The sequence below is a fragment of the Poecilia mexicana genome, unplaced genomic scaffold (genome assembly GCF_051168715.1).
Source record: "Poecilia mexicana isolate PSO_F unplaced genomic scaffold, ASM5116871v1 scaffold_2, whole genome shotgun sequence".
NCBI lineage: Eukaryota > Metazoa > Chordata > Actinopteri > Cyprinodontiformes > Poeciliidae > Poecilia > Poecilia mexicana.
Genome location: NW_028263371.1, coordinates 7,632,454 through 7,645,024, shown reverse-complemented (window position 1 = coordinate 7,645,024; position 12,571 = coordinate 7,632,454). Strand labels below are relative to the sequence as shown.

At 36.7% G+C, this 12,571-nt stretch overlaps 1 protein-coding gene across 1 annotated transcript; it reads right to left on the bottom strand.

The window, feature by feature from the left end:
- Positions 1-4,907: 4,907 nt before the first annotated feature.
- LOC148160372 (kallikrein-1-like) lies at positions 4,908-6,392 on the bottom strand. Its single transcript, XM_088009848.1, has 2 exons — positions 5,439-6,392; positions 4,908-5,337 (listed from the first exon to the last, which is right to left on the bottom strand). Exons 1-2 carry the CDS (start codon positions 5,634-5,636, stop codon positions 5,182-5,184), a joined length of 354 nt encoding a protein of 117 aa, XP_087865974.1. The 5' UTR covers positions 5,637-6,392; the 3' UTR covers positions 4,908-5,181.
- Between the last annotated feature and the right edge of the window lie 6,179 nt (positions 6,393-12,571).

Sequence of the window (12,571 nt, the reverse complement as noted above, 5' to 3'; positions counted from 1 at the left end):
TTGAATATTTGAGACAAATATATTCAAACACACAGATGATAAACACATAGATGAAGTGTATTTATATTTCTTGAGTATTTGGAACATTTGCCTTTTTAACCTGTGGGATTTGGGTCAAGTACACACACGTACGCATGCACACACTGTCGTGTTTTCATGACTTGTGGGGACTTTACATTGACTTCTATTAATTTTCTACAGCCTAAGCCTTAACCTAACATCTAACACCTAACCCTAAACCTACCCATCACATACCTAGCCTCTTGCCCAAAAGTAGCATCTCCCCTCATGGGGTCCAACAAAATGTCCCCACAAAGACCAGTGGTCCCCACAACCCCAAATTGTAGACAGAAACAGGTCCCCACAAGGATATAAAAACCAAGTTCACACACACACACACACACACACACGTGTTTACAGATACACACTATCTTTGGCTGTTGTTTCCACTGAGTACATCTTGTATTAATTAGTACCATGTACTTTTCAGTGACATTGTTGATGTTTGTGGTTTCTCTGTTCTGTTTTTTTTCTCTCTCTCTCTTTCAGTAGGTGTATAAACAGACTTCCAGGATATTTTCTTGAATTCTCTTCTACACTTCAACCCATCCTGTATTCTTACCTCCTTTTTCATTAAAACCAATAAAACACTGCACAGGAACATCGAATAAGCAAATAAATAAAATGATCTAAATATTTTTTTTTCATCTGTTATGAAACATTTCCTGCTCCTGCGTTCTTTTCCGGCTGCCGGCAGGACGGCGTCGGGCCTTGTTTTGGTTTTACACAGACTTGTGGATGTCCCGGATTTAATCTGGTGTTTATTAACAAATCCCGCCTGCCTTTTACCTGGAAAGCTCATCACCTGACAGACCTCCGAGTTCCTGTGCTGTTCAGCATTACTGGTGGTTTCACAGATTGAAAGTTACTCATTCGACTAGTATACTAACCTGCTGTTAATGTTTCATTGTGGACAAAATGTAGTTTATTGAGATTTCACGTTGACAGGCCAGCACAACACACTTCATTAATATGAAGTGGAACAACAATTATACTGTGCATGATTTTCTTTTCAGATAATATTTTCTGAAAATCGCAGCATTTCTGTTCAGACATTACAGCGTGCAAACTGACAACCTCCCACCAAACTACATTACTGCTGTTATTTCTGTAAGCTTCTTGTTGTTGCTAATATACTTGGGATTTAATTGCTGGAAAAACAATAAACTTGATTTAAGTTTTCAAGAAATAAAATAGTAAATGGGCATCACATAATCACATAGAAAAAAAATAAAACAACTCCTCTCCCTCACTACAGCCATGTACGTTTGGTTGCAAGAGGAAGAAATCAGAACAAAAATTGAGTGGGATTAACAGAAAAAAATGCAACTTTTGAATATAAAAAACCCAACAAAAACAGGATGAACTGCGTTTCATAGTTTCCGTTTACCAAAGTGACACACATGTATCATGATGAATCTCCCCCCTGTGCGGATGAACCGCCCCAACTCGTACCCTATTCTTAACCCACTTAATCTAAACTCCCCTCTGTCCTCTGTGTTTTTTCACTGATAAATGTTGCAAATGTAGCCCTTTGCTGATATGTGACGTCATTTTCGTCATCCTGCTCCCACCGACACATTCTGCTGACAAACGCTCACGCACACTTTGGCTGACTTGGTCTCTGTGTCACAGACGGGCTGCCCTAACCGGACACTCTAGGTTAGTTTGGAGCGTTTATGTAATGGGAGTTGGGGGGACTTTCTGTTTTATTTTGAATCATCATCTCTTCCCTCCCTCCTATCCCGTTTTCATCCTCCCCTCTGTTGTGACATGCCCGCATCTGTAGCCTCTGGAGGGGTTACAGCTCCGGGAGGATGGCGGCAGGGATCTGTCAACCTTGCCTCCCTTCGCTCTCCTTGGCTGGGTCCAACTTCCCACCAATCCAGAGATTCCTCACTGAAGAAAATAGCCCACTATAAAGTGCATGAAACAGGAAGTGCTTCAGTATCCAGGAAGTGTTTGACAAATTTGTCAGAACATCTCATACTCCGCAGAAGGGCTGAAATGGTTAATGGAATTAATTGTGATTAATCGATCATAGAAAGTATAATTTAAATAATTATAGAAATAATTGATTAATAATTGATTAATCACTGCCTGGAATATATAGACTGTAAAAAAGGGCCATTTGAATGATCAACCCAGTCGGAGCAGTAATTAAGTCAAAACTGTACAAAATAAACCATACACAAAGGACATCAGTAGGTTTTGCAGAGCAATGCATTGTGGGTGCAGAATAAATGTCATTAGCTGGATCACATCACAGATGGAGGATGTGAGGAGCATCTGATCTGGTATTGCTGTGGCACAAGAATATTCTGGAAGAATATTGTGGAGAAATTGTTTGGAAAAAAATAAAATAAAGAACAAAAAGTCTTAAATATATTCAAACAGTGTATTTGTAAGATAGCATTCAGATATTTTAAGCACCGATCCACTCAGCCCTTTCAGTGAATCCTGTGTTCATGCGTTTGGGTTTGGTGAAGAACAAGAGGCATCCTGTGACGGGCGCAGCATGCAGAGAGGACTGAACGCGTTGGAGCAGCTGTCCTGAAGATGTCTCACAGTGGAATCATCCGCTCCAGTGTTTTGTTTGAGTCAGACTTTAAGGGATTGGTAGGTGAAATGTGCAACCACCAGCCTGTTTGGACGGTGAGCCAGCGCCGTGTCACAGAAGTTATCTCATCCAACGAACCAGCCAGGGGTGGTTGTTTTAATTTTAAACTTCCTGTGAAGCAATGAAAGAAGATTTCCTGCTTTTGTGGTTTAAGTAAATTATTTAGAAATCAATTTTGGGGATAAAGATTTTGACCAAAGGCACTGTTTCTAAAACAAAAGAGCAAAAAGTGTTGACTGCTAATCATATTTCTCAAAGTTTCCTCAAATTTCTATTCCATAAATCATGGCTGGTGTGTAAAAAGATCGTTTGTCTGATCCAAGTAGGTGACGGGACTGATAATCCACAAGCTGATTCACTGTTAGTTCACCTGCTTTTGTTTTTTTTTTTTGTTTTTTATGAGAGCAGGTTTAGAAAAGGCAGCTTTGTGTTTGTCAAACACTGAGTAATTGATGGGTGGTCTGATTACAGCAGAGAAGTGTCGAGGCGGGACCGCATCATGGAAAGTGTCTTCAGCACAGCGTCCGCAGGCGCCCTGCGCCGCCATGGAAGGTATTTAGGTTACACCTGGTGTGCAGACGTAAATCTGCTACAAATTTATGGTCAGGAAACGCGTCACTGCAAAAGGTTTGAATCGACCCGTTAAAAGCTGCAGCAGACATTTGTTACGTCACCGTTACAGTGTTGTGGAAAAGTATTAGCCCCCTTACAGATTTTGTTTGTTTGCTTTTTGTAATGCAACATTAATGTGAGACAAAGATAAAATTGAGAAAATATGGGAAATTAAATTCGAACCAACCTGACCTTGTGTGAAAATATATATTTTTTGCCTTGTTAAATCATGAATTGCAAGAAATTAACCAGATTTTTTTTTTTTCACACTGTCTATGTGAAGCCCCCTTGGAAAACGTCCCACTTCAACATATCTATATCTAGGGGTGTGAGAATCCTTGTTAAATGACGTTTAACTAAAGTCCTACGGGGTTTAGAGTCCCAGTTGACGGCGTTTCAACTAAAAACCTAGAGGTTGGAGTCCTTGTCAAACGGTGTTTTTGACTAAAGTCCCAGAGGGTTAGAGCCCCAGTTAAACAACGTTTAACTGAAGTCCTAAAAGGGGTGCTGGTTTTAAAGTTTTTATCTTTTTTAATCGTTTTTAAAATGTCTTTCTCTTTCTCACTGTTTATTCAATGTCACATGCTGTTTTTATTTTAATTATGTAAAGCACTTTGAAATGCCTTGCTGCTGAAATGTAAATAAAATTTGATTGATTGATTGATTGTGCTGGACTGTCTCAGGGGCCTCCTTGCAAAACCTACACCTTGGGTCTTGTCTGGTGTGGTAGATCTGAGCCTCTATTGCTCTGGTGTTTAGGGCCTGTTCCTGTGCAGCCAGGATGAGGGCCTCCGTGCTGTCCTTGAGTCCAGCTTTCTCCAGCCATTGGTAGGATTTCCTGATATCAGCCACTTCAGTTATTTGTCAGTGGTACATCCCATGTACCTAAATATTTAGCTTGCTAGCAAATATTGAATTTGGAGCCATTTACATAGAAGCTTAATATATTTAGCTTACTAAATAAGTAATTAGCTCCAAACTAAATATTTAGCCTGCTAAAAAAATATTTACTTTCATCCTCAATTTAAACATTTTGCCCCAAATTAAACATTTAGTTAGTGAGTTAAATATTTAACTATATTTTTCCTCAAAGCTAATTATTTAGTTTGAAACTGTTACATTTATCTATCAATGAATATTGTGGTGAAAACATGACTGACGTTAGGAAGAAAAAATGAGTTCATTGTTCTCGTGGGTTAAATTACTGCAGTAAACAGTTTCACTGTGAGTTTATGTAACATATGAGCTAAGCTATGTAACTTATATTCGATATTCTATTTTTTAGCAGAGACAAAGTCTTTATTGTCTAACTATTGTAAGATATATTATAATATCAATTTCATCCAGACCCAAAATGTTTGATTTCTGGAAATGAAACATTTAGGGTTTTCATGTCTTGGAAGGTTTCCAAAATTCAAGTTATTACTTAGAAATATTTTTGCTCAAAACCCATCATGATTTACCAGGTGGTTTACAAATTATAACATTGTTTTCTAAACTGCTTGGATGATTTAATGACGATTTTAACAGCCTTTAAAACTAAATATGTGTTCAATAATTTAAAATCTGTTATTTTCTTACCTGATAACCAGAAATAAGCAAAGGAGAGACAATCTGATCAGATAAGACATTTATTTTCTAGTCATGTGATGGTGGTTATTATTTCTGATTATTAAAAACAGTAGCTTTACTTATTGAGAAATAATATAGTATCGCAGATTAGCTTGTGCATAATAATTTTAATTCCAAAGTAATTCAGCTGTAAATCAGAAAATGAATCAAGTGAAAACTGAAATTTAGGGATTGACTTGAACTTTATAATTTTGTGATGCTGGGAATATATGCATTTATCCACAATTCACACAAAGAGAAACCCAGGATTTCTTTGGTTATATAATTGGATTAATTGTGTTATCTATCCACTTCTTGTAGGCACAGACGTCCATGAAACCAGCTGGTGCAACGTGTGCATAAATTCTGTTTCCAGTGAAGACCTGGACGCCATGCAGCCTGTTCCTGAACACCCATCCACTGCCAGAGTCGCCCTGTCACAAACACAAAGCTTTCAGTTGTTATGCTGCTCTGATTTATCCAGTAAAATAAACATCAAGTTTTTGTGCAGAAAATGGTTTAAAGACCGACATACAACAGACGTGTCCTTCTTGGAGGTTTTCACACTGTACCACTTCTGGTAAGTGAATTCAAAGAAGTTGGCTCTTGTCATAAACTCTTCCATCTTTTCATTTTTATCAATCTTTAACTCTGCACACTGAAGATCCTCTGGAACGATTTTGACTGTGAAAAAGCAGCATAAACATGTAGGTCTGGTGAAGTGCTGACACATTTTGCTCAGGATATCACCTTGTTGTCTGTGGTTATTAAACTGCAGTATGCTACTTGTATAATTATTTTTTACATTTTTATCAAAACTGTTACTATGTCCTCACGGTAAATATGAAACGGATAATCTATGAAAAGATTGATCTCCTCCACCTCCTCCCTGTTGTCCTACTTGTCTGCAGAAATGCACCACTCCAGGCCAAAATCAACTAATCAGACCCAATAGGAGGATCTTAATGCTGTCAATCGATGCTCATGTACACCAGAATTTGTGCTAGTCTTAGATCAAATTCTTAACATAAAAAGTGTCAGTAAATTCGCTCAAATTTGCGAACTGTAACAATTTAAATGTAGTTTTCGACTGCAGTCTTTGGAAAAACATGTAACAAGTTTCTCAGCGGGAGAGTTGTGTTTAGAGAACTTGTTCTTTGTTGGATAGTTTGTTTCCATCCAATTCCAGAACAATTTTCTGCAAAACTTCAAAAGTATACTTGAGCTCCTGAGGGTAGCTCAAGTTTAGTGCATAGGTAAGACCCAGCAATATCACCACCGCAAAAGATATATTGCCCAAGTTGTTCATCACTTCAACCTCCTCCAGAACAATCCCAGCATCCACTACATCTTTTTTGAATATCTGCTGCAAAAACTTCAGTATAGGCACATACTGAAAACATTCGTTTTTCTTGGCATCAAGAACATATTAAATGGGTTCTACAACGTTTAAGCCAGTGGTTCTTAACCTTTTTTGAGGTACCGAACCCACCAGTTTCATATGCCCATTGACTGAACCCTTCTGTAGTGATAGATAAAATATGAATTTTTTTCCCCAAATTCAAGACATTGGATCACCCCAAGATCACCAAGTCTTCTTAAAAGGTAGAGTCTCTCAGAACAGTTCTTCAAAATATAATCAGTTTTCAGCAAAGTTGAGCTGACTGTCCAGGAACGACCCAAATTTGCCACAGTTTCAACAGGTTGGCCATCGAGAGAAACTGGAACCACTTTAAGGTTTTGTTTAGATCATTTATTTAGCTCTACATTCTTAATAGAATGGAAAATGTATAATAAATAATAAAGACTTTGGGGTATTCTGATTTAGTAATGTAATTATATTAGTTGTGTTACCACCCCCACACCACTAGAGGCAGTAGCAACCCCGAAAAGATGCGACTAAGGAGCAGATTTAGAAGTACACCAAATTTGGTAAAAACGGCGAGTTTTGCTGAAGTAATTAAATCCACGCTGAGAGTGGAGCTCCTTCAATCAGTGCTCCTCCGCAGCTCTGATTGGCCAAGCAATGTAACGTGATCCTCTGCAGCAAGTGATGGGGAAGCGGGACGTCAAACCGATTTTACACAGTGTGTCTTTACCTCCGTGGCAGAGGCTCCGCCGAACACCTGAGACCGACTCACCGAACCCAGGTTAAGAACCACTGGTTTAAGGTAATGAGATAAATGTTGATATCTTTATTTATTTATTTGTCTTAAAGATTAGATTCTGAATATAATTGTATTTATTTTTAGCATACAATAACTGAAAAAGTCTACTTAACTAGCAGACTAGTAATTTACTGGTCCTGTTTATTTAAATATTTATTTGTCCTGTGAAGAGGTAAATAAAAGACGTTATTTACGTTACGAGAAAAAGCTAGCTAGCTTTAGAGGCTATGAGTTACTGATAGGTGCAGCCGCCTCGAGTCACAAAAGGCAATGAAGATGTATGCAAACCTCTCAAAGAAAACAGAAATCCACATAAAATATACAAAGGTAAATAACTAAATTTAAGACCTGTGATTAACGTATTTATATCTTTTTGATGAATTTAAGATATTTTTAGGTCTTATTGTTAGATACATGAATTTTAAGGGGGCAAGGACACCGGTGTCCTCATAGCAGGTAAGGGGTTTTAAACAATGTCTGAATGGTTGACACAGATCTAGGCCAAATATTTTACATATCTACCTCAAAATGTGAACTTTTTCTGACATCTGGGATAATTATTAGATGTCTAAATGTGGACCTGTTTTTAGCTGACGTTGACTGGTGAAAAAATAAAATAAACAAAATTGAATCCGCCGTCAGTCTTGAACTCAGGACCCTCCAAATATTAGTGCAGTACTTTCCTAACAGACACATCTGACAGGAAGTCCACCCATTAACTTATCCATCGAAGCATTCACCAGGTGAAAGGCAGCGTACACCCAGGAAAAGTCAAGAAACACACACACACACACACACACACACACTTAAGGGAAATATAGAGTTACCTCTAAACTACCATGCATGTTTTTGGACTTTGGAAACAAGCTTCTTCTTTTTTTTAACAATCAAGTAAGACAAATATGTGCTAATCAGGAAATGAATACGAGAAATGTGTCAATTTTTACAGTCAGAGCATGAAGTTAGAAGCAGTAATAAGCCAGTCAGTGGTCCTTTCAATATCAAAACACAGAAACAGAAAAGTGTGTACCCTCTGAGAAAAAAACTGTAATAATTACTAAGAACAATAAAGGGTTTTGTTATTATTATTGTGGCAACACTAAATGGAACTCAGAAATATTATGCAACTTCAATTTTGGACCCAAAAAATAAGCAGCTCAGCAATGCCACCCTAGGAATTTCTTCCAGGGAACACGACCTTCTTCTTAAGGCACACAGGTTCAAATATGCAGGTATGTATGGCATCTGAGACAAAGCAATTTATTAAATTCTATTTAAAAATATTCTTTTAAAACAGTGTCCTATAAAAGAAAAGCAAAAACCACAGTAGCTGAGGTAGAAGGGACCAATAGCAAGGGCACACAGAAGAGGATGACACCATAGACATGATATAAGGATAGACGCCTCATCGACTGCTCTCGCCTATTGTCGTTGACGAGATTTAGGGCGGCCATCTTGGAGCGGCCCACCACTCCACTCAGCCTTATGTGTTTAGCAGGCACAATGACGTATCAGCGCATTTAATCGATCATAACACACATTTTTGTTACTGGAAACCATATTCAAACATCTATCAAAGCTACATCTATAAACAATTGTATTTTTTAAGTATGTTTTTAATACATAGTTCATCATATTTAAATATGCTTAGTGGCTATAGCAATAGAATAGGAATGGAATATTCTGATATCGATGTATGAAGAGCATATTACAAAGCACACAGCCGTTCATAATTTATTTAATAAATTATTTAGTAATATCAATACATATTTATATAACTATACAAACACAAATAAATAAATAATGATTAATACTGAATAATATATATTGGATACATGTTTATATGTATGTATATACATACAGATACACACACACACACACGCACAATATATATATATATATATATATATATATATATATATATATATATATATATATATTGTGTTGCCACTATATGTTTTCCAGCCGACGAGTTCTAGCTTCAGAGATTCAGCAGCTCAGATTTATAGATTTCTCCCTCTTCTTCCTCACATCGTGTCTTTAGGAAATTTTCAAAACAAAAACGGAAGATTTAGGATGTATATTACTTTTGACAGAGTGCAAGAATATAAATAATAGTCTTTACCACCTGTGTAAACTTTGCCGGTGAATGTTATAACACATAATATAAGTTTTATAATATGTGTTATATTGTTTCATTTCTAATATAGGCCCTTGTGTCAGATAATCTAAGTCAATGTTAGAGAATAATTATTTTTTTTTAGATTAACAGAATCTCAGTTAGCCTTCATAGCGGGGCTGAACCCGTATTACACCAAGCACTGTAGCTAATATTAGCTGGTATCTCGCCGGTGGACATAAATACAGTAAAGTAATATTCTAATCACAATATATACACAATAATATGTCCATCTTACTTGTGAAATGTTGTCTGTGGAGCCCTCACATCAATAATCCATTGATCCGAACAACAATATCCCTCAGTGCTGAGGCATCTTCTGCTGTTTTGATTGAGCAAAGTAGGAGGTTATTCCGCTCCAAGATGGCCGCTGTATTTCCTGCGCCGGAGCGGCCAATGCGGGGTCTACTCTTATATTATGTCTATGGATGACACCGTCACCACACCAAACCGGATCTCAGCAAATGAGGAGGAAGAGAAGAGCAGCGCAGTAGCTTTCACCATAGACATAATATAAGGATAGACGCCTCATGGACCGCTCTCGCCTATTGTCGCTGACGAGATTTAGGGCGGCCATCTTGGAGCGGTACTCCACTCCACTCAGCGTTATGTGTTTATCAGCACAATGACGTATCAGCGGATTTAATCGATCATAACACACTTTTTTGTTACTGTAAACCATATTCAAACATCTATCAAAGCAACATTTATAAACAATTGTATTTTTTAAGTATGTTTTTCATACATAGTTCATCATATTTAAATATGCTTAGTGGCTATAACAATAGAATAGGAATGGAATATTCTGATATCGATGTATGAATAGTATATTACAAAGCACACACCCGTTCATAATTTATTTAATAATTTATTTAGTAATATCAATACATATTTTATATAACTATACAAACACTAATAAATAAAGATTAATAATGGCACAAATAAATAATGATTAATACTGAATTTTATATATATATATATATATATATATATATATATATATATATATATATATATATATATATATATATACACACACACACACATGTTTAGTGATTCTTGAGAATAGGGACAAAACAGGTCCTATGGATAAAGCATGAAATTTGAATAAAATATACACAAAATATATTTTTTTCAAATATCTAACTAAACTAACCTGGGTCATGTGAGCACAACAATGTATATTTTTCTTTTTTTTGCTGATTATTTTTTTATTTTAAACATTGTAGTCGGTGGGTGATGCCTGTAAAAGCCCTTGTCCAGGAGCAGAACTCAATACATTCTTATAGTTTAAAACAATTAAAGAAATACTAAAATTATATATTATGACAATTAAGTATAAGTAGTCATATAAATAATTATGAAAGTATCGATAAATTGAATTAAAAATAATTTTTAGATATTTTCCAACTCCGTTGAAATTTGTCCTTAGTTTTTGTCAACACCGTCAGAAATGAAAAGAATGTAAAAAAAATCAGGCATTATTGGGGGGCACCAGAACTTCTGAGGACCCCATGACGTTGTCTTTTCTCTTCCTTTGCTAGGAGGGCTAGTTAGCTCCGGTTAGCTTAAGTTATTCTTTAGTTTTTTCTTCTGTTTTATTCCTAAGTTGTTTGTCACAACCATGATGTGTCAACTCCATAACTGACAATTTACAAAACTTTGATGAAATTTTGCGAAATAAAAGCTTAATTTTGGTATAATGTAAATATTTCATGGACCTGACGAGCTACAATATGGCCTCCTTCAGAATAACATCATATAAATTGAGGTAGTTTGGCATTTCGTCAACTCCGTCAGAGTTTTTCTGACTCTTTCAGTGAAATTGTTGTCAAATCTCACTTAATTGTGCAACTAATTCATTTTAATGTATTTTACATGAATTGCATTACTTCACATGTACCAAGTTTTTCATTTTACTCACTAGTTTGTCACCACCTTCAGTTCTGTGTCAACTCCGTCATGCACTGTCAACTCCATCAGATGGACTTTTTCTTGTTTTTTGTTTTAAATAATATTTATTTTATTTCTTGAGAAGCATTTGTCTGTAAATTGAGTAAAAATATCACTAATGGGGTATTTTAAAAATCATTTTAGATTTATTTTTGTCAGATGGTGATGACAAAGTTTTGGGTCAGGTCGATTAAAAATGTAATTTTTAAAAAAAAATTCGCAACTGGGAGCCTGTACCTTAGCATCTTCATATTTTCTAAACATTTGTCATATTTGCATACATAAGGTTGAGAAATAATTTAAAAAAAATATGGGAAAATTAAAACCCATTTTGTCCCTATTCTCAAGAATCACTGTATATATGTTTTTCAGCCGCGAGTCCAAAATCCGATGTGAGATTTATTCGTGCTGCAGTGAATCTTCTTCCTCACATCGTGTCTTTAGGAAATTTTCAAAACAAAAACGGAAGATTTAGGATGTATCTTACGTTTGACAGAGTGAAAGAATATAAATAATAGTCTTTACCACCTGTGTAAACTTTGCCGGTGAATGTTATAACACATAATATAAGTTTTATAATATGTGCTATATTGTTTCATTTCTAATATAGGCCCTTGTGTCAGATAATCTAAGTCAATGTTAGAGAATAATTATTTTTTTTAGATTTACGGAATCTCAGTTGCTGAACCCGTATTACACCAAGCACTGTAGCTAATATTAGCTGGTATCTCGCCGGTGGACATAAATACAGTAAAGTAATATTCTAATCACAATATATACACAATAATATGTCCATCTTACTTGTGAAATGTTGTCTGTGGAGCCCTCACATCAATAATCCATCGACCAGAACAACAATATCCCTCAGTGCTGAGGCATCTTCTGCTGTTTTGATTGAGCAAAGTAGGAGGGTATACCGCTCCAAGATGGCCGCCGTATTTCCTGCGCCGGAGCGGTCCATGAGGCGTCTATGCTTATATTATGTCTATGGCTTTCACCACCAGAGAATCAAAACGACATGCACCACACTTTGCGACCTGTTGCTGATTTACAGCTGAACCCACAGGGCGAGAACCACACAGTGGGACCACGTGGGGGACATGTCAGATTGAACCGGAAATGATACTACTACATCATAGCTTAATAACAGGAAACGTACACAAAGGGTGTTCGGGACATAAAGGGCATCATGAGCCAATGCTGGTTTAGCTGCAGACACCTGAACTACTCTCTCACACACACACACACACACACACACACACCTGTGGCAAGGCGAAGACCAACGTTTGCTTCGTCTTCATCTGGGGCGACTTGGGGGCCAGCTGCCACAGCGGCCAGATGGACGCTATTTCTCGGGAACGGGAACAA

Bases quoted from the DNA above. Each gene is read 5' to 3' on its own strand.
- LOC148160372 (XM_088009848.1), bottom strand. From the start codon at position 5,636: ATGTGTCAGCACTTCACCAGACCTACATGTTTATGCTGCTTTTTCACA. The intron at 5,338-5,438 runs GTATGTCGGTCT...TGTTTGTGACAG, and splicing joins CCAAGAAGGACACGTCTGTT to GGCGACTCTGGCAGTGGATG.